Below are 21,551 nucleotides of genomic sequence, written 5' to 3'. Positions count from 1 at the left end.
CAGCTGTATAGATTATTTTCATTGTTAAAACCTTGGCTGCAATGGTTAACATTTACAGAGTATCTATATATACATATCTGATAAAGTATTTAAAAAAAAAAAAGGAGATTATTATTTAACTTTTTAATACTAAAACTTCTACACATTAGAGTGTCTACTGTCTAGGTATTCTGGTTCATGGATGGAGTTAGCGTCCCATGGTCGGCATGGTAACAGCAGGACTTGTCAAGGTGGAATCTTCAGCTTTCCATTGTGAGGTGACAGTTTTGATCTGTGTGTAGAACTGGATGCCCTGTCGAGAAAAAATAAAAACGTTTTCATCCAAACTCAGTCTGCCACAGTTGTGCATTTATGTAACTTGTACCGATAGGATGGGATTGTTGTTTTCATACTTGTTTGCCATAGAAGTTTATGTCGCCTCTGAAGGATCCTCTTGATCCAGTGAAGGAGAACATAGGCAGTGGGACAGGGATGGGAACGTTGACTCCAACCTGCAGAAAACAAGAGTTTTCGCGATCATTTCTATAAGTGTAAGCTTTGTTATACAATTCCCCCCAATTTAAAATTGCTAGTATGAGTAAGATGCAGCCTGAAAAGAGATGCGGTATATCCATGCCGTTTAAAAAACAAGCTAACATGATCTCAATAAACAAAGCTAAAGCTGTGGCTTATATTCCCAGTTCTGAAAGCAAAGCATCATCTCATGAAAGGGAAGAAAAACTAAATAAAAACATTTTGTTATGAAGGAAAAGGGGGGCACAGCATTGTTTGTTTAGAATGTTTAAAAACAGCGGGAATAGGTCTGGACGCACTATTGTCTTTTGGCGAAGGTGCAGGGTAAAAAAAAGAAAAAGTTGTTTGTTGCATCGAGGTTTGGAGCGGAGAACGGCACACGGCCTGCGCAGCATTCCCCGACATGTGAACAGCAAACACAGGGCATAACTAAGGCTCCACAGGCAAACAAACAGGGTAAAGGCTGGCCATATTTATGCCTGGTCGTTGAACAGCAACCTAGGAATCCCTTTTGATTTAATTAAAGATTTCCCTCGTTGGATACTACCTGGAAAAATGTTTCTATGTCCCCCTGTCTTCTATTAACGGACACATATTTGCTGTAGCTATTTGTAGTCTTTACCGGTGGGGAAGGGGGATGCCGAATGTGTGTGTATTAGGTTAGGGGCAAACAAGGCTATACTTGACATGGAAAATAATAGTTTTTTTTCAATGTGTGTAAAGGTTTTCAAACAGAAATGTGATGCGCTCTCCCCTGGAGATGCTGCATAGACATGACAGAGGGATGTGAATGTCTCCTTTCTCCCAAAACAGAGGAACACATTTGGAGGCTGCAGCCACTTACCTGGCCCACATCCACCTCGTGAGTGTATTTGCGTGCAGTGGCGCCATTTGTGGTGAAGATGGCTGTGCCGTTGCCATAGGGGTTATTGTTGACCATGTTGATGGCATCGTCCAGAGTCTCTGCTTCGAGAACAACCAACACAGGCCCGAAGATCTCTTCAGTGTAGCACTTCATCTGAGGCTGGGAGAGCACAGAAGAACAGGTTTTACTGGCAGTTTAAAGAGGTTTGTACTAATGTGCACATTAAGACATTACACCCACGTACTGTGACATTGCCGAGGATGGTGGGACCCACAAAATTGCCATTCTCGTAACCCTTGACCTTGACGTTTCGGCCGTCCAGGAGCAGCTGGGCTCCCTCGTCCACACCGCTCTGGATCAGACTGCAGACTCTCTCCTTGGCCTGCGGAGAGATCATAGGCCCCACGTCTGCCCCAGGCTGGTCTCCTAGCGGGGCCCCATAAACAACCAACTATAAGGTTTCATACCATGGCATTTGTATGATGTGAGCACATAAGTTAACGCTGACATTCAAATATGTCTTTTGCTACAAACACGCAAAACCAAGACGAGGGGCGCCCTGAGGCACTCCCTCAAAAATTGATACTTAAGGGTTTCCTGTGTACTACAAAAATAAGAATCCGTATCAATTTCCTTCTCTCGAAGGGACTTGATGCTCTGAACCGCTATTTAGGTCTTGGCCGCAGATCTGGCCACACATTTGCAGCAGGGCTGACTAAATGAGCTCTCGCTCCCAGCTGACTCCAATGTGAAGTTACAACACGGCAAAAGGCGAGAGGTGTGGTTAAGGCAGCGTGGGTGGCCCCTAATTGACTAAACCGAAGGCCCTAGGGGGGGAACAATGGCTCAGGATAGACAGATGAAGATCGGGTGATGGGGTGCAGTACCTGCGTTCACGCGCAGAGCCTTAGAGCGCTCCACCAGCTCCGGCAGCCAGCTGCGGGCCTCGCCCACCAGGATGGCCGTGGACAGAGCCATGCAGCGCTGCCCCGCTGCCCCGAACGCTGCACCAACCAGCTGGTTCAGAGTGTTCTCCTTGTTGGCGTCAGGCATCACCACACCATGGTTCTTGGCTCCCTACAGTACAAGACAAGTGGTTAGCCAGCTGCTGTTTAATCTCTTTACAGCAGCTGGCTAGTCACAAATCAGAACATAATATTAGGAAAATTAGGAAATGATGTACAAACACGGAAATGCTGTATAGTAAATGTGTTCGACATTTCAGTCTATAAAATAGATTCAGTTGACTGACATAAATAGATGGAACATTTATAATTGTGGCTCTTGAAGTAGATGCACAGCTGGAGTCTCATCTGTACAGCTGATAGAGAGGAGGAACACAAAATGATCATCTGTTGGCCAATGCTGCCACCTGCTGGACATTCACAGTATGTGTTGGACTCTCGTTTGATACTCACCATGTTGGACTGGACCCTCTTGCCATTTTTAGAGCCCCTCTCATAAATGTACTCCCCCGCTTGATTGGAGCCAACAAAGCTGATTGCCTTGATGGCCGGATGGTCGCAGATGAAATTCACAGCTGTGAAAGAAAGACAACTGCTGTTATAACTGAGATATCTATTTAATAACGACAGTGATTAATAAGTGATATTTAAAAGTGTGTATGTGCATTACAGAGTATATGACAAAAGAAGAAAAATTGTATTTATTGAAGGATCAATAAATAATAATAAAAAGGCACTGTCGATCAAAATCTCAACAGATTTATTTTCTGTGGAAAAACTAAGATTAAAGAGAAAAAGCAACAAAAACATTTTTGCCATGCATAAAATGGTAAATAATAGAATGTTTCAATATAAACTCATCAGAAGCTTTCTGTTTAGTCGTAGATTAACAAATAACCAGTAATTAGCCATATTTTCAATAAGGAAATTGATTTGTCCGGATTTGCTAAACGTCAGAGGGGTCAAAGGTCATTGTGTCTCTGTACCATCATTACCTCTGATGCTTAATAGACTGAAGTTTCAGACAGAGATTATGTATATCATGTTTCCAAGTGAAAATGTCAAGATGTCACATATTTAGTAAATGTGGCCTTAATCATCTGCCCTATACAATATGTTCTGACAGTAACTAAAGGTAACAGAGACCAACTCTCACCGTCGTGTTGGCCGTGGATGAGGTTGAGTGTCCCGTCCGGAGCTCCGGCATCCTGCATCATCTTGGCCAGCAGCATGGCGCAGCCCGGCACCCGCTCGGACGGCTTCAGCAGGTAGGTGTTGCCAGACACCATGCCCATAGGGAACATCCAGAGAGGGATCATGGCGGGGAAGTTGAAGGGTGCAATGCCAGCACACACCCCGATAGGCAGGCGGTAAGTGTAGGTGTCCATGTCTTTGGTGATGGAGGGCAGGGTCTCACCGAGCATCAGAGAGGTTATGCTGCAGGCGTGCTCCACAACCTCTGCAAAAACAGTAAACAGATTTATTTGTAGCATACAAACTGCGTGCGTGAGTGTAAATGATCTGCTTTACTGAGACAAGTATCGAGTGTGTTGACTGTGTGGAAGTCCAGACAATGTTTAAAAAACTATTTCTGAAAATGATTTAATAAGAGATTAGGCTTCCTCAATGTAGAATATATTGTTCTGGTGAAATGAGTGAAAGCTGAATCAGATATATTTCAACAGTCAAATAAATAATTCCATATTAATCCCACATTAATAACCAGCAATCACTTGTGGCAATCATTCAAAGGCTTCAGAAAGAAACTGCCCTTTGTTCTGGTTTAGTATCACTTATTAACTACTCCTGCAACCACAAACTGAAAGCCTGCCTAAAATGTAGCATGGCTTAAACGCTTACATATTTGTTGCCCTTTGTAAAGGTGCAATATGTGCACGTGTGTGTCCGTGTGTGAGTGAGTGAGATAAGCTTACGCAATCCTCTGAACACATCCCCCTCTGCATCTGCAAGGGTCTTGCCCTGTTCCAGTGTGATCGACTTGGCAAGTTCTTTCTGAAACAAAAGTTTGGGCCCTTCTTATTCCTTTTCTTAGATGTTATCTGAACTACAGTTTTATTATACAGTTTAAACAGCAGGCTCTGAACTAATGTGGAAATGTTCAAAAAGCTCATTTGCAAAAAGTAGTGAATTTAAACTTCAAGTTGAACAGTCCTAAATGGTAATGTCTTGTTTCCAATTGCACCTTATACCCTCTGACTTACAATGTTGTCCTTGATAATCTGCTGATAGCGCAGAAAGACCTGCTGCCGGGCCAAGATGGAGGTCTCAGACCAGGAGCGATAAGCTCTGGAGCAAGAGTCCACGGCAGCCAACATCTCCTCCTGGGTGGCTTTGGGTACTCGGGTGATCACCTCGTTGGTAGCCTGCAGAGGAGACAAAAAAGGAACGTGTAAATGTAGGTTATTATTCTAAAGATTACTTTTTTCAACCTGCAGGGAATGTTGGAGTTCATTCACATTAGGTAACAGGTCAATCCTAGCATATGTTTAACTTAGATATGCGAGCTTTCCTACACTTGCAGGTCCCCATTCAACCCTTAAGAAAACATTTAGGATTTTTAGGTGATGACTTGTAATCCAAGTGTTGCTGAAATGTAATAAATATTCCCCTATGACAAACAGTTTTTTGTTACATGTTTTTTTCATAATTCTAAATTAATTTTGATGTGTTAATACGTAATGAAAGATAATGGGAATGTGCTTTAATAGATAGGCCAAATACACATTTGCAAATTTTTCTAAAAGTTATTGGAGGATGCTCAACTTCTAAAACCAGTTTATACCAACAGGCAAGGACATCATCTAACACGTGAGATTAAGCAACTCCATAGATTTAGCTGTTTAAACCATGTTTGAGCTACCAAACCACAGTTTAGCATAACGATGTACAGTACAGTTTCTTGATCCAGGACAGGTGGAATACTTACAGGATTGTGTATATCCAGCCATTCTGAGGTTTTGGATTCAACAAACTTCCCATCAATGAATAGCTTGGTGGTTGGCTGTGGGGAGGGATGTAACATCATGTATAGTTGCCCTTAAAGATAGCAGGTTAATGATCAATGTATGAGATTTGATGTAAAGTGTAATTGCAGCCTGACAATTAAGTGTAAGCTGTTCTCAACTCACCACTGAGGAGTAGCACATGCGGCCAACTTGAAGTGGGACCTGAGAAAGAAACACAGTAGGACGTCTGAATTTACAGATGCAATGAATATCATCCACCTGTCTAAAAACAATAATCCTAGGTTTGGCTACATACTTTGTATAACGTTTAATACACATAACCAGCTCCTTCCAGTTGCAGACTTTTAGACTGTGTTTGCAGACTGGAGGCTCACAAGATTAATGAGCAACTAGGCCTATGTGTGTGGAGACAGAAATGGCTTGAGGACAAAGTCAAGTTTATGGAAGTAGAGTGAAATCAAATGTCAACACAGAATAGTAAGCCACTTGCTTCATACTATAAATCATCTCATTAAAGTTGATGCATTATCAAATTAAAAAAATAGAATATCCTCTAAAGAGAAGTTCATCTGTGAAACAAATGCCTAAAGCAACCCAGACCTAAATCCTGCAGCACATGACTTACTGTACTGTAAACAAAGTGAGCTGTCAAACCTGCCTGCGTTATTTGCAACTGAGGGGAGAAATAAACCATAAAATACTTTGATATCTTACCTTTAGCGCTGATCTTAATGCGGTGGTCGCCATAATGGACATGTTACTACGAACTTGTTTGGTCCAACTCCGCAGGTAGGAACATACAGCTATCTCCCTCACTGACATGTATTACCAGTGGGCGGGCTTTTACAAAATCCAAGTTTGCCATTCGCTCCATGGTCGCACTTCCACGAATAGTGGAAGTCTGATTGGTCAACTGTGGGTGCGTTCTATCAAATCGCTAGATGAGGAATTATATAATCCCGCCTCAACTCTGAAACTCGACTTTTCATTGGATAAAACGCATTCACGTTAGTTACGCAACCGGGAGTTGAACTGTACCCCCACAGTGCTGCTAAAACTCAGGAAAGCTACTTGAGTCAGACTGAGAGCGACAGAGATTTGCCTCTTACCCGAACAATGTTGAATGTCATGACATGTTATTAGTGAACGTAAGAGACTGGAAGAGGGACTGTTCTGTTAAATGTGAAGGACATCATCGACGTCTAAGCAGCACAGCTTATCCTGACCATTAATGCGATAAAGTTACCACAGCCACAACAATGCACTTGTCCTTAGTTTGCCTCGCCAAGGTAGCCTACTGTTATTCCACTGTTAGCTGTTTGCTAAGTGTGTGTGCACCAAATGAAGGCCAGATGTTGCTTAGTCATGGGCCAAAGAGTAGGTAGGAGGGATTTTAGGAGCACATCCCATTGGCTACTGGAGGATGATGTTAAACTGTAGAAAAACTGCAGTAGTGGATTCAGTATAGTTTAGTTAAAACTCGAGGAAGATAGCTATGGCAACTCAAGACAAGGTGAACCAGGAGACACAAGAAACGGTAACTATGTAATGTGATTTCCAAATAGACTAAAGTTTCTGTTTTGTTTTGTTTGTAGCCTGTTCTTCATGGATACTTCAGAAGTTCCTGCTCCTGGAGGGTTCGCATTGGTAAGTTATGTCAAGGAATCTGACAATGTATCTGTAACTTGACGCATTTTCAATTCAACAATGTAATCATTTATTATTTGTGCATCAGCTTTTGCTCTAAAAGGCATTGAATATGACCAGGTTCCAATCCATCTGATCAAAGATGGGGGTCAGCAGGTACAGTTTACACACACGATAAACCTCAATGCAGAAATAATATATTGTTTGTGACAATTAACGTTTTTAGTCTAACCAAATTTCGTCATTTGCTCAAGCATACTGAACAGTACAAGACATTAAACCCCATGCAACAAGTGCCTGCAGTTGAAATTGATGGCATCACCCTTTCTCAGTCAGTGAGTCCCCAAATGCTTTACCTACAGTATGTAATCCTGTAAAACACATGTTATTTAACCAACTTGAAAATGACTGATAATGGTTTCTTGCCCACACAGCTGGCAGTGATCCAGTACATTGATGAGACCAGGCCAGGGCCTCCACTTCTCCCTGCAGACCCAAAGAAACGTGCCCAGGTCCGGATGATAAGTGACATCATTGCCTCTGGTATTCAGCCTCTGCAGGTGAGAAGACAAATTAGGGTATAGTCAGACTAAAGCAGAAAGTTCAAACACTTATTGAGCTGCAAGTTCAGGTGTGACATTTTCTATAAAGGTCACAACAACACATGTTACTTAATAATGAATGTCTGTACATTTTCAGAATTTGCACGTGATTCAGAAGATGGGAACAGAAAAGGTGCAGTGGGCCCAGCACTTCATTGATCGAGGCTTTCAAGGTAGGTAGAGGCCCATCTTCTAAAAAATACATAAGCACCTTATTCTAAGATTCATCAATTTTCATTTGCAATATGAACATCTGTTTCAGCTCTTGAGCCCCTTCTGAAGCAAACCGCAGGAAAATATTGTGTCGGTGACGAGGTAAGAGGCACAACTAATTTATTTTTGATTGATCAAATGTATATGTATTATGATTGTTGTTGTATACATATTTGAATAGTTTGCAATACTATTTGACTTATATTAATCCTGTTACCTATAACCTGACAGAGGCTTGAAATAAGCCCGGTTGGTTTTCCTTCTGTTCCTGCAATGTGTATCTTTCTATATAATCTTATATCATTTCATTCTGAAAACATATTGAAGCTTTACAGCAGTGTGATAAAGACTTATTGTTTACCTTTCAGATATCCATGGCAGACATCTGTCTGGTCCCACAGGTCTACAATGCAGAGAGGTAGGTGATCAGAAATGTCATTAAAACTGATACATAAATACCAGATTAACACTCAGTCTCCCTGAACAATTAGTAATCAACATGAATTTCATTGCAACAAAAAGGCAATACAAAAAAAAAGGGATCATTACTATATATATTTGATTTTCATCACTTTTTTGTACGTGCCATTAGTTGCTTTGCTCAACATTAAACAGGCTACATAGAAGCATGACCCCATCTGTCTTTAATCTCTACAGGTTCAAAGTGGATGTCGAGCAGTATCCAACTATCAAAAGGTTGAATGAAACCTTACGTGAGATTGAAGCTTTCAGAGTGAGCGACCCGTCCTGCCAGCCGGACACACCCGAGGACCTGCGAGCATAGAACAACTCAGCAGCTTAAAACAACTTTGTAATAGTCATTTGTAAAAAATAAAAATGCTTTGGAAATAATCACATTTTCTTTGGTGTTACTTTTAGATTAGAAGACAAGACAACTTTGAGTTAAAAAAATATTTATTGGCATTTCATGTACATTTTGATTGTATCAGTTTACCCTCAAATACATATTGATATGTGGAGACAAGTTACAGGACATGAAGTAATGTACAAAACATGCAGAGCAGAGATATTTGTTATTCAAAGTTCAAAACCTCTAAGCTTACTGCTTCGAGAGTATTGACTGGAAGAGGTATGTATGTTTTTAAAAAGACACATCATGCTACAATTATATGAAGTAAAGACAAACAACCAAATAGAAAAACATATAGATACAAACACTTATTTCTGTCATGGCAGACCACAGCATCCTCTACCATTTTTAAAAAAAAACACAATTGTCCCGAATGGGTTTCTTCCCATCACTTGTCCCCAGGGATCTCCACTGTGCACTTGACTGTGTCCTTGTAGAAAGTACCGGAGCAATCTGATCCACCGAACACGAGCACTCTGCAGTAGACCCTGCAATTTTCCTTGTTCCCTGCGTATGTCAGGATGGAGCAGCCCAACGTTATCATGCTGTGTCCTGCACGAGGCTTGGAGCACAGCAGGGGAGACGCCACTGAGCTCCACATGTTGGTCTCTGAGGAGAAATCAAAGCAGTTTATTTGTGAAACCTTAAATAAGTGTGACTTAAAGTAAAGGACACAACACCAACTTTTTTTTACATTATGATAATATGATGAGATGGAAGGGACACAAACTCACTAGTGTTGAAGATATGGACATCCTGCAGAGCTCCAATTGCACTGCAACCTCCACTGACTAAAATCCTGTCGTCTGAAACTGGTAGAGCTGCATGAAACCTGTTCATGTAAAGGCAAGGACTATTTGTGTGTGAAGCATAATGGTTCCTTAGCCAGTGGCAGTTTCTAAACAAAATGTAAACTATTACTGTTAGTATTCATATTGAGCCAAAAATAAATCTAATAGAATGCAGAAAGATGGTATTTTATCATTGATTATATCTTGTGTAAAAAAGACATCAAGTTCAAACGAGTTCTGCTTAAAAACCAGATGGCTACTTTGATGACAGCTCTCAAGTTTGATTTGTCCTGCACTCACCCTCGGGGCAGTGGTGGCATATTCCCACTCTTCACAGCTGTGTACTCCATGAGGCCTTCATTTAAAAAACAGAATACACATTTTTATCAGTTTCTGAACAAGAAATGTTGCCCTAACAGAGCCACCAAATCTTCATCTTACCCAGATCTAGAACATGGAGATCGTTAAGGTAGGTAGCAGTCTTCCGTCCACCAAATATGATCAACTTATTTGACAGCAGTGTAGCCGAGTGCCTGTTTGATACAAAAATAAGCATGGGATCAATATACTAAGAAACAGCATTTGAGGAGGACAGCGAATAGTGTTTTTAAAAAAAAAAAAAAGGATACTGACCCAAACCGAGGCAGAGGTATGTCCCCATCCACAATCGGCTGGTACCAGAGTTCAAACTCGGGGTTAAAGATGTACAGAACATTGCTGCAGGATTTATCCATGGAAGAATGGCTCGGCTGAACTCCACCGAAGACAAACAGCTCTTTCTTGTAAAAGGCTGCCGAGTGATACGCCACATTTGGAACATTCCCCTTTGCCTTAATGCATGACAAACCAAAAGAAGATTGAACAACTATACATCTGCTTGAGTATTTGACTGAATATCAGACTGCAACTTGCAACAAACCCACAGTGACAAGCCTCCACGTCCAGGTCAGAGTGTTAAGGATGTAGAGCTCATTGTAGCGCTGACCCTCCCTCAGACCACCGTAAACAAACACTGACTTGGAGTCTGGGTCGTATGTCGCAGAGTGTCCTCGGGCACATAGTGGCACGGATCCAGAGGAGGAGGAGTTAATGGGGAACCAGAAGTCACTGTCTGGAAAGAGGTCAACAAGGACTTTATGGCTTTCCATTTTATCTTCATTCGTCCTCTGCATATAGTAAGCAATAAAAAAACAAACGGGTAATTAACAAAACTCCACTGACCTAACTCCAGTTTCCACAGGGAGTCCTTGCAGTGGTTTTGACCTGCTGTCTCCCCTCCGATGAGGATGGCTGTGTCAGGGTCGCTCAGACACATCGTATGGCTCCAGCGCATTGATGGACACACTGAAGCTAAAATCACAAGCTCCGTCAAAATCCATTCTTTGCATTAAAATGTGACTGTTACGTTTTCTGACCTTCTCTGTTGTCATTCTTTATCTGCACCGTCATTTCCTCCGTGCTGTTCATCCTGGACTGCCTGATTTTCTTTGGGGATGAAGGCTGGTCTGCGTCCTCCGCAAGGCTCTCCGTGTCCTCAGTGCTCCATGTCAGGTGGCCTCTCTTACTGATAACTGTCCGTCTGGGTGTCTTATCCTACATCACAGATTAAGTCACTCATCTTGCATGCAGATATTGAAATACTCTTGACCAAGACTTACCGTAGGCCAAACTCTGGGTGTATCTTCAATAGTGGACTCACTGGTGTTAATTCTATTAACTTGAATGTCAGCATCAGAGCAAACACTATCCGCCAACAATTGTGACGAGTTGGTAGTTATCTGCAAGGCAGGAACAATAATGATATATTGTAAGAAACAAGTAGATTACGGCAAAAACAATTGTGAGCATATTATCTCACCGTTTCATTTCCTGCATTTTGGGGTAACGTGCAAGAGAGATCAGTGGTATCGTGCTGTTCTGGCATTCTAAATGTCCTTTGAGCCAGACCAGTGCTGCTGAAGGCGCTGGATTTATCCTGGGGCTGGTCACAAGTCTTAGGAGGAATAAGAAAAAAACAATCTCATAATAACCCAGGAAGTAAATGAAGCATATCCATCTCTAGAAAATGTATCTTCAACCAATAGTGTTGGTATCAGTCAGGTATAAACAGTATGTTTTAGATGGTAGAGTAACAAAGTACATTTAACCAGTTAAGCCCCATGCCCCCAGGCATTTTTCTGAAATAAGGTCCCATGGAGGCCCACCGGAAAGGGAGGGACTTCGCCTCTCTATTAGCTGCTACTATAGAGAGTCGTAGTCCCTCCCTTTCCGGGGGACCTCCATGGGACCTTATTTCGGAAAAAGTATGTATTGAAGTCAATGGCGAGAGAAAGATTATCTTTCGATCCCGTTTGAATTGTGCCACGAATTACACGATGTTTGTCAATTTAAAAAGATAATTTTGCAAGTAAAAAAAATATCAGAATGAGGCGAAAAGTATTAAAAGAGGTGAAAATCACTACAAGTCTGGGCATGTTGAGAGCTGTACATACACTAAAGGGGAGTTAGTCGGTTCCGTAAGAGCCAGCATGCGGGACCGGGATTTGTAGTATTTCTAGTTGCATATTTTTCATAGTCTTATATTTCAACAGTTTTACGACAAACTGTGACTTTTTTGACATGGAAATTATTTTTTAAGATTGACAAACATCATATGTGTAATTCGTAACAACAAATTCAAACGGGATCGGAAGATAATCTTTCTCTCCCCATTGACTTCAATACATAATTTTTTCCGAAATAAGGTCCCATGGGTCGGAAGCAGATGGGCGGGACTTCGCCTCTCTCGAGTGTATGACAGCTTCCGGTATTGGGCATTCTGGCTACGCATCACTCATTCACCAATGGGTAATGTTTAGATGGATTTGAGGAACTTCCCCTCGATTCTATTGGCTCCAACGATTAAAAAGAGGTGTCAATCAACATCGACCGAGGGGGCCAGAGATATGGAAAATGCACCCAAATGACCCCAGAAGTGGGGTTTTTTTCTTCTAAATCTAAAATGTCACTTATTTTGCATCAATCTTGATACAGGGTACTTATATGTTATAGTTTGGATTCCTAAAGCTTTTAGTCTACTATCCCATCATTCAAGGGTGGTTTTCACTATAAAATGTACCTTTTTTTACTATGTTCAATACTTTAAAATAAAAAAATTCTATATTGATTCTGACTTTTAATGTACCCCTTTTAGAAGTGAAGATATAGTCAATTGTTCTGGGAATGTCATTTTCGAGCCTGAGGCCTGAAAAACAGGCTCAGGGCTGAACTCCATTTTAGGCAACTTGTACTTTACTACATTTTAGAGGTAAACATTGTTCTTTTGACTCCACTACATTTATCTGACAGCTGTAGTTACTTTAAAAATATAACAGTTTTTATCCCTTTTCTGTTCAGTGAAAACCACATCTTCAGATGTTTTTGTGATCATTTTAAGGAAACATTAAATTGGGAGATAAAATGATCCTGCTTTATAAGTTAAATATAGCATTTCAAAACACTTGGATCAAAGATGATTCATCACAAAGCTTAAACTAGCTGACAGTATTAAAAAACAGTTAAAAAATAGACCCGACCATAAAGATCTACAGCAGTAAAATGCACAACACACAATGACACAGCAGAATCATTAATCTAAAAAAATTATATAATTGTAAAACATTGGGACCATTTTACAACCCTATCAACATTTTCTATTTAAACATGTTGCTGATAACACTTGCATATTTTTATATTAGTGAGGTTTTAAATGCAAGTTTTTTTTACTTGTAGTGGAGTATTCTTATGCTTACTTCAGTAAACTATTTTGATTCCTTCCTGCACTTAAAAATATTAATTGTGTTTTTTAAAATCTTAACATGAACTGGTGACAGTTATTACTTACCTCTCCACACACCGTGAGCACAATCTTGCCATAAACTCCTCTCCTGCCTCTCGCTGCTGCGACTGTGACAATGTCAGGGCTCCAGTCCCCCTCCCAGATCAGGCACCTGAGTTCAAAGTACATTTTTTACACATTTAGACTGTATAAAGACTAATATTAAGATGTAGACTTGCTCTCCACAAACCTCTCTTTGGGAGACAAAGTCCCAATCTTCTGGGCTGGTACTTCTGCACTGACCAGAACATCTACCGAGATTGTGGTCTCGCTGCTTTTCCATTCTCCAAGACCGAAGATGACCAGATGTTTGGGGAGAGGCAGTGGGATGTGGACCTGAAAGCAACTTCGGTTGGATTTCCTGCGGAGGGCGAGACACGCGACGACATGTTAGAATTGGGGTTTTAGGCGTGTAAACTGCTGTATGAAGGGTTTCCAAAAAGGCCTACCTGATGAACTGACGGGGAGCGTCACGCAGGGAACAAAGCACATAAAAACTCAGCCTCCCCATGTTGTTTCAGATACCTTCAGAGCACTGCAGTAGATACTGAAAAGTTTGGTGCGACCTGAAGCATCGGTAATCACTTCTGATTGGCTGAGGGGCGTTGTGAAGACGAACAGCTGAGACAGTAGGCCAATTAATGTATTAATTAACACCTGCGAAGTTCCGCTGTGTCTCTGAACACTATGCAATAATGAATTAAAAAGCTTAAAAAACATGTTTTCAGTGAGTAAAGTATTGCCTCACCTGTATTGGCTGATGAAGTGGAAATGGGGCTAACTGGAATTAAAGAAAGGACACACTAAAATAGCCTTATATTTATCTGAGGAAAAAACAGATTACAGCTATTTTTGTAGAGGAATATGCTTGTAATGGTTCACCGTACAAAGAGATATTTTTTTAATGAGCTTGCATTGTCATTGAGCTGTGTTTTAGGTTTCATTCACATTTGTAATGATTGGTGTTAAATAAAGCAGTATAAAGTTATATTTATGTTAACACAACATTACAATGTTTTAAGTGTTTACTAAGTTGTTAGTATATGTTTTACTTGTTAGGGTTTTTTTTCTACTGGTTAGGGTGGAATTTGTTTCTTATTATTCTGCCTCCCTCATATAGGGTTACATTCCAATAGTCCATTTAGTTTAGGAACCTTCCTAACGGAGTGAAATGACCCGGAAGTACGTCACTGGCAGCCATTTTTTTTATCATGAAAGTTACGGTGCTTATTACGCATTTTAAAACGTATGTGGTAAATTGCCAAAGTGCTTTGTTTTGAATGTTCATCAGTATTATAATCAAAAAGAGAAATATGAACGTTAGTTTTTACTGAAATGATCAAATAAAGTCAACATTTCACAGTCTTTACTGAGCTGTGTGGGGTTTGTTCAACTTTTAAAAGATGTTTGAATGGTGATATACACAGTGATAGATGTTAAGGACTAACGTTTATAATAAATACATTTGTATTTATTTTTAAGATCTTTTAATAGTTCATACAATCATACGTATTGGGATCATTTGTATTAATGTGGACCGGAGGGAGAGGGTGACGAGCATAAGTTTCACTTTCCTTTTTTATTTCAATTCCAACTTTGGTCATGAAGAATATGTTTCTCTGTTGTCCACGTTCATAAAGCATAAAGCAACAGCATCAGAGCACGGTGCAGAGTCTCTAGATGAGTTTACAGTAGTCCCTCCTTCTTATTAAACATTAATGTTGTAGTCCGCTGTATAGAAAACTGTAGTTTCCATAGTTTCCCCACAGCAGCAGACGCACATTCATGACGTCCGCTGGCGCATCATAAACACGTCGGATAGTGAAAGTGTATTCGGATTCTCTAAGCACCGCAGTCTCTTCTCCTAAATCCTTTTTAATTCTCCTATCCACTATCCCTTAACCTCGTGACGTTTCACTCAGAGGTCAAGGAATAGGAGATAGGGTTAGAATTTAGGAGCTGATTTTTGGATTATCGGAACGCACCTTCATTATAATACAGGTCAATGTAACAACACCACAAACTGCAGCCTAAAACAACAGCATTTAACATAACATAACTAGATTTGCTGGCAGCATTAGTGCAGAAAATATATGTATTCCTTAGGAAAGTGTATGGAAAAAACACGTCTTCAAAAAATATTTATCAGTACATACAACCACTTACTGCATGTCTCCATCAAATAAACAGTCATCATCAAAGACTTGTAATTTGAATTATACTTGAATTAAGAAATAAATACTCTTTATCCTACTGCTTTCTTTGAATTCAGCAAAACACGAGGGACACTTGATATCATTCTGGTTCTGAGAGGCCTTTGGGGAAAGCTGAAAATAAAACCTGGTTTCATCAGCACATCTGTAACAATTATATTGAACCCCTAATGACACAATTTAATGAAAACACAAGGGACCCACCTGAAGGGCTTTCTAATCTTGGCTCAGCAATGAGAATGTTATGAAACGTGGCGTCTCAGTCAGGACACACACACACACACTCTTCAGTTTCCAAACTATGAGTTACTTATCACAGTGTTCATATAATTGATCCAATCCCCAAATGAAGCACAAAGAAAATCGTAATTTTCTCTTTATTGTGGAATATACATTTTTAGGAACAAATGTGACCTTAACTTACAGTACAGGTTGAATAAGCAAACATGGAAAGCTTTAAACCGGTTGCTTTACAAAGTCACTCCATTAGCAGCCAGATCTGTGCCATCTTTGGGAACATGACGCACAAGTGAGTGTGGAAGAAGCATCAAATTGGAACAAAGCAACATAATCATTCTAAAGTAGGCAAAAAAAAACACTTTCACATTTTCTTACAAAGAACCGTGGACAAAATACAGTAAGAAGAAGTACTACAACTTCTCCCTACCTCCAAAACAGCAAATATAAGGGAGTCAAATGTAAATATTGAATCTATATTACATAATAAAGAGCTTTATGTGATAAGGATGGCTTTTATTTGTGTCATAAAAAGCACACTCTGTAAAACAGTTACCACTTGCTTCAGTACATTCAACTTATATATTTTACTCCACACAGTAGACGGTTCCGTGCACAGATTTGTACTATATCATAATATTCCTCATTTTCACGTGATTAAATAAAACACGTACAAATAAATTACGATACAAAGCAGAAGGATAAATGCATGTAACAACAAAGCAACACACAGGCAACAAAAACCCATTTTAGAGCACTGCTGATTAAGCACCTGTCTTTGTGAAATATATTCTGTGCAGGTGTTCCCTGATCACTGCTACCATAGAAATGTTACAGCTGAAGACAATATATGTTTTATGACGGCACTAAATAACACAGTGCATACACGGGAAGATGGCACATGATATGCAAGGCTTCTTCAAATATTGCATTCAAAACTATCTGATCATAAATTCAACATGTGGCAACACAAGCTGAAAGTGATAAAAATAGATATACTTATATTTTATCTTTTGCTATATTATAACTTCATCTTGTTCCCCAACATTGGAATCAAAAATAGTTCATCGATCCTAAGAGTAGTATTTGATTGTAAATTATACATTCATAAACTTGCATCTTATGCACTGTAATAAACTCTGTAGTAGAGGGTTTTATTTCGCCATAGTGAGTAGGAGTTGTCAAACTTCAGGAGGTAAGTGCCTTCACCTGGAAAATCGTGGCTCCCCCCCTGGACAGATACGTGACTGTCCTGGCGATATACAGGTAAGACTTCAGCCAGGTTAGAGTTGGTTTGAGTTTTGGAGCCTTTCTCAACATCTCCGTTACCGACGGGTGCTGCAACAGGAATCACATAAACACACAAAGTCAACACACCCAGCTGCAGGAAAACATATTACAACCCTATTATGGTGTGTTTTGTAGGAGAAAAATGAATGATATGTTTTATAGGCTCATCATTCTGAATTTAACTGACCTTCAAGCTCCTCCTCTTCTTCTTCATCATCACTTGACTCGCTGATGTGCACAGTGATAGAGCGGCTTGTGACAGGACTCCAGTCGAAATATATACCGAAGCCAATGTCATAACCATCTGTGGCAAACTCCCAGCATACTTTTTTGGCTTCAGGGACAGTGGGCACGTGAACGGTCATGATGTCGCCTCGGTACACTGTCACCACGCTGTCATCCTCCGTTCGAAGCTTTGCCTTCAGCTCCTTTAGTGCAGCAGATGTCCACGTAGTTGGGGGTTTCAGGGGTGGCATCTGGGCTGCCATCAGGAGGAAAACATGGCCATAAACAACTCTGATAATTACTTATCCTGATTAGATAAGTCTTTTTTTAATTGTAATTTGATTTTCAAAGTAGGTTCATGTTCATAAGGCTTCATTTCTTCAAAGAACAAATGTAATTTGTAACTTGATTTATAAAATCAAATTAAATCCAAATGATAGACAAAGCACGGCAGCAGTCATGATGGCTTGCTCTGCAGGTCCTCACCTTTCATCTCAGCGGAGAGCTGACAGCTCCCAGCACTGTTGTTCTCCTCATCTCCTTCCCCCGGGGCCCGCTCTGCTGGGGCCTCTTCATTACTCTGAAAAAGGCATACACAAAAGACTAATGTTATAGCTGAGAAATTACATTATAATGCACTCTCCCCTCTTCTGACATATTAAACAATAAATACCTCAGAATGTTGCACTGAATCCTCCTTGTTTTCATCCATTTCAGCTTGGTTTTTGGATTCGGTGCAGCTCTGTGAAAGGTCTGTGTTCTGGAGCCTGAAAAGATAACAGAAAAAAACATTACAATATTTAAACAGTGAAGATCTTAGGCTTCAAGAAGTATAACTAGCAACGCGTTTCCTTACAGCAGCAGCTCTATAAGCAGCACTTTCTGCAGCAACAGGCTACCTGTCCAGCGGTCTGGTGTCGCTCTGCTTGGATGTTACCCCGGGGAAAGACGAGAAGGAGAGGGATGACAGCCGCGACTGGAGCTCTGATGTGGCTTCTAATCCCTCCATGGCTGTAAAGACAAGACAAACACCTCAGTCTGCGTGGCTGAAAAAGAGAAAACCCCGCCCCTTCCAACCAGAGGCAGCGAGGAAAAGATGAAAACACTCAAACTAACCTCTCCTAACATAACGCTGGCTACATACACTAACTACTGTTTGACATTATATGAAACATATAAACCAAATTATAGTTAAAGACATATAAAAGAGCTGTTATGTTTATGTTGGTTTTTTCTCCCGAGCTTCATTATTAAAACTGGCATTAGCTAGGAGGCTAGCTGGTTAGCTCACATCAGCTAACGCTACCGAGCGGGCAGAGAAAGTGCAGCCGAGGAAGCTGCGGTCACACCGGGCACAGACTTACCACGATGTCACGCTGATGGTATGAAAACTCGACCCCGTTTTACTTAGGTCCGAATCAGGCCATCAGGAAATGCGCCTCCATATCACTGCAATCATGTGACGGGTCTCTCCAGTGTGCTGTTGCTTGTCAGGAAAAAACAGACCCTGAAATGTTGACACTTCCGCCTTTTCTCGAACGTTGACGAAACTGCGAGTCTGAGCATCGACATCCAAGGCTGTTGAACACATCTGCTTATGGAACATTATAGAAAGCGCCCCCCTGAAACATCTGAGTGAATATGTTTGTATCTGTGTATACATTTTATTTATGTAACTGTATTTGTGTTATACTTATGCCCAGCTGTATCCCATGTGGATTCTGTAGGTTTGCTGCGCTGTTTAACATATTTTTTGTACAATATATTTTTGTCAAAAAACAGATAATGTTCAATAAGTTCAATTATATTTTGGTAGTATGCCAGAAGATACCAACTACTGCTGCATGGTGTAGATGCAAATGTATTGATTTAATATATGAATCATATTCATTATGAACGACATACAAATACAGAAAAATACTATTGAGGCTTTTTATAGTTAAATAATCACTTTATATCTTGTTATAATGTGCCAAACAACATATGCAACATAAGGAACAACATTTACTTTGAGTGGACATCCTTAAATAAGAAACTGTTAAGTTTTACATAAGAGTGTAGGCTAATTGTCTTATTTTGCAGGTGTCTCAGAGATGCACTGTTACATATATGTGCTGCTTGATAGAAAGCACAGCAATGGTGTCTCCTTGGTCTGGGCATCAGCGAGAGAAATCCAGGGAAAAGGTCTTTGTGAGGAAAAAGGAGTCCAATCAGGAATGACATGACTAAGTTAAACAAGACAGAAATATATTATAGAGCGATATAGTGTTACACTCACTCCTCTGTAAGCAGGGTAGATGATGCACTGATGTAACTGTGTGTGTTTAAATCCACAGCGAGTGGCCATTTCTCTTTCAGGATTCTGTTGATAAGAGAGAGAGCATCACTGGATCCCAGACTGGTAGAGGTGCAGATATTTAGCAGGCTGTACAATACTGCACACACCCAGCTCAGACCAAGATAAATGCCACCTAAAAATAGGAATTACAAGTCAGCTTAGGCAGTTATACTTCAAATCAAGTGTGATGCATCACTGCACCACATTTGAGAGGCTTTCTCTTTTATTTTATATAACATTACACAAGCTCTGAACAGAAACTGCAAAGTCTGCAATAATGAAATACATACTGCTCATTGTAAGAGGACACGATGCCTTTATAAGCAAATGATCTGTCAAAGCCGTGGTCAGATGAGTGCAGGTTAGCACCACATCTGCAGTGTCACAGGCGACAAAGTCATACTGTGGTTTGAGAATGAAGTCGTGTCCTAGAAGCTGTGCCAATCTGGGATACAAGATCAAAAGGAACTGAATACCAATGACTGAAAATCCACAATGCTGTATGTGTTTGAGTGTGTGAGTACCTGTTGACAGGCACAGCAGAAGTGAAGCTGTACACAAGGCAGCTCTTTGACAGGTGAGAGTGGAGATCAGCACAGACTTTGGGGAGGTGAGACGGCAGAGAGCAGAGGAACAGAACATCTGCCCACGCTGCCAGTCTGCGATTGTCAAATACACATTCAACTCCTTTCTGGATAAATTCCACTGAAATAGGGAAGCAGCAAGGCAAACATGGACAGGATTTAGAGTATATAAGACGAGAATGGAATAGATTCTACATTTGACAGATAAAAGACACCTCTGTTTATTGGATCCAAGTGCTTCTTCTATCATTTATGAATATTTTCTAAGGGAATTCTGCTCTTTTTAATTTTTTTCAATAGCTTTCATGTAATGTTTTTTTATGTTAAATATATTTTTATATGATTAATAAATGAAAATTCAGCAAATTCTTTATTGGAAAGTCTAATTAATGTTCAACGGCTTCAATGTAATGTGACCCAATATCACATTGTATTCCTACATCAGAGAAGTAAGAAGACACTTATTTGTATGGGATTTTAGTGTTTTTAAATGTAAGGTATATCTATGGTCTTTCGAGTCCAGTTAGTTTCTTATTTTGCCAATGTACCTGCAGAGTCTGGTGTTCTACTGGAGATCTTAATCTGTGATGGTTTGATGCCAGACTTTTCAAGGAGGGAGGTGAGCAACTGTCTCCCCATGTGACCCATCCCAATGATCCCAACGCAGAGGTCGCTGTCTTCTCCTGGTACCAATGAGTCTCTGTTTGCTCTGCGGCTTTTGATGAGACATCTGTAAATGTAAACGTAAATCAATCAGAATAACTTAAAAGATAAACATATAGCAGTGGGGAAAATAATAGTGAAGTTTCCTGTCTGTGTTTTGATTAACTCTAGGCCTACATATCATTTACCTCAATGAGTGAACCAGTTTACATAGGAAAGATGCGTGCGCGCACCCGCAAAACGTCAGTCCAGCCGAGCGTGCACGAAGGTAAAGTAACTCTTTCTCATCCTCAGTGAGTGGATTCTCGAAAGAAAAACTTCTCACATCAGCTAATAAGTCGTCCTCCATCACTATAAAGTGTCACAGTAAACGGTTATAAACCTTACGATATACTCAACATATTCTTTGTCCTCCTGTTTCCATGGCAAAAAGACAACTTCCGATGTAACGTCCTATATTTCAAAATAAAACTGTTCGTGACAAACGCTGCGTGCTGCTCTACTGCGAATCACAAAAAGACACGTAGGCCTACATCGAATAAAAAAGTAATAGAAAATCATGGCAATTTGAATAAAACCTTTTGTTCCTACATCTGATCAAATATTGTAAATGTTTCAGCATAAGATATAGAAACGTTCAACTCAATTACATTTAGTTATGAAATGTAAA

At 40.3% G+C, this 21,551-nt stretch overlaps 5 protein-coding genes across 11 annotated transcripts; 1 reads left to right on the top strand and 4 right to left on the bottom strand.

Moving 5' to 3' along the window:
• Positions 1-108: 108 nt before the first annotated feature.
• aldh6a1 (aldehyde dehydrogenase 6 family, member A1) lies at positions 109-6,165 on the bottom strand. 2 transcript variants are annotated; one of them, XM_034222292.1, is made up of 12 exons: positions 6,045-6,165; positions 5,493-5,531; positions 5,291-5,365; positions 4,566-4,727; positions 4,278-4,356; positions 3,500-3,802; positions 2,797-2,918; positions 2,266-2,455; positions 1,623-1,804; positions 1,358-1,537; positions 393-491; positions 109-292 (listed from the first exon to the last, which is right to left on the bottom strand). In XM_034222292.1, exons 1-12 carry the CDS (start codon positions 6,150-6,152, stop codon positions 188-190), a joined length of 1,644 nt encoding a protein of 547 aa, XP_034078183.1. In that variant the 5' UTR covers positions 6,153-6,165; the 3' UTR covers positions 109-187. The 2 variants fall into 2 exon arrangements, with proteins under 2 accessions (XP_034078183.1, XP_034078184.1); XM_034222293.1 differs by having other exon boundaries at positions 5,291-5,400; positions 6,045-6,164.
• Positions 6,166-6,387: 222 nt separating this feature from the next.
• gstz1 (glutathione S-transferase zeta 1) lies at positions 6,388-8,645 on the top strand. Of its 2 annotated transcripts, none has more exons than XM_034222298.1 (9): positions 6,388-6,619; positions 6,926-6,977; positions 7,066-7,133; positions 7,232-7,312; positions 7,412-7,537; positions 7,677-7,752; positions 7,842-7,894; positions 8,161-8,210; positions 8,450-8,645. In XM_034222298.1, exons 1-9 carry the CDS (start codon positions 6,590-6,592, stop codon positions 8,574-8,576), a joined length of 663 nt encoding a protein of 220 aa, XP_034078189.1. In that variant the 5' UTR covers positions 6,388-6,589; the 3' UTR covers positions 8,577-8,645. The 2 variants fall into 2 exon arrangements, with proteins under 2 accessions (XP_034078189.1, XP_034078190.1); XM_034222299.1 differs by lacking the exon at positions 6,388-6,619 and adding an exon at positions 6,650-6,843.
• Positions 8,646-8,737: 92 nt separating this feature from the next.
• On the bottom strand, positions 8,738-13,914 carry zgc:163014 (uncharacterized protein LOC100038766 homolog). Its single transcript, XM_034222544.1, has 13 exons — positions 13,781-13,914; positions 13,522-13,692; positions 13,338-13,443; positions 11,313-11,447; positions 11,113-11,232; positions 10,870-11,047; positions 10,676-10,804; positions 10,378-10,565; positions 10,088-10,284; positions 9,896-9,987; positions 9,755-9,809; positions 9,398-9,495; positions 8,738-9,272 (listed from the first exon to the last, which is right to left on the bottom strand). The coding sequence occupies exons 1-13, from the start codon at positions 13,840-13,842 to the stop codon at positions 9,052-9,054; spliced, it is 1,752 nt and encodes a 583-aa protein (XP_034078435.1). The 5' UTR covers positions 13,843-13,914; the 3' UTR covers positions 8,738-9,051.
• A 1,989-nt stretch (positions 13,915-15,903) lies between these two features.
• On the bottom strand, positions 15,904-18,895 carry tmed8 (transmembrane p24 trafficking protein 8). Of its 3 annotated transcripts, none has more exons than XM_034222150.1 (6): positions 18,661-18,895; positions 18,196-18,307; positions 17,970-18,063; positions 17,783-17,876; positions 17,259-17,552; positions 15,904-17,119 (listed from the first exon to the last, which is right to left on the bottom strand). In XM_034222150.1, exons 2-6 carry the CDS (start codon positions 18,303-18,305, stop codon positions 16,902-16,904), a joined length of 810 nt encoding a protein of 269 aa, XP_034078041.1. In that variant the 5' UTR covers positions 18,306-18,307; positions 18,661-18,895; the 3' UTR covers positions 15,904-16,901. The 3 variants fall into 3 exon arrangements, with proteins under 3 accessions (XP_034078041.1, XP_034078043.1, XP_034078042.1); XM_034222152.1 differs by having other exon boundaries at positions 18,196-18,365; positions 18,661-18,827; XM_034222151.1 differs by having other exon boundaries at positions 18,196-18,342; positions 18,661-18,827.
• Positions 18,896-18,923: 28 nt separating this feature from the next.
• Positions 18,924-21,398, bottom strand: noxred1 (NADP-dependent oxidoreductase domain containing 1). Of its 3 annotated transcripts, XM_034222148.1 has the most exons (6): positions 21,070-21,398; positions 20,767-20,948; positions 20,159-20,339; positions 19,925-20,079; positions 19,575-19,767; positions 18,924-19,482 (listed from the first exon to the last, which is right to left on the bottom strand). In XM_034222148.1, the coding sequence occupies exons 1-6, from the start codon at positions 21,228-21,230 to the stop codon at positions 19,398-19,400; spliced, it is 957 nt and encodes a 318-aa protein (XP_034078039.1). In that variant the 5' UTR covers positions 21,231-21,398; the 3' UTR covers positions 18,924-19,397. The 3 variants fall into 3 exon arrangements, 2 of the variants coding, with proteins under 2 accessions (XP_034078039.1, XP_034078040.1); XR_004569548.1 differs by lacking the exon at positions 19,925-20,079; XM_034222149.1 differs by lacking the exon at positions 19,925-20,079 and having other exon boundaries at positions 18,924-19,767.
• Between the last annotated feature and the right edge of the window lie 153 nt (positions 21,399-21,551).

Source organism: Gymnodraco acuticeps, unplaced genomic scaffold (assembly GCF_902827175.1).
Source record: "Gymnodraco acuticeps unplaced genomic scaffold, fGymAcu1.1, whole genome shotgun sequence".
NCBI lineage: Eukaryota > Metazoa > Chordata > Actinopteri > Perciformes > Bathydraconidae > Gymnodraco > Gymnodraco acuticeps.
The sequence above is the reverse complement of the archived record's forward strand: the minus strand, read 5'-3'. Positions and strand labels throughout refer to the sequence as shown.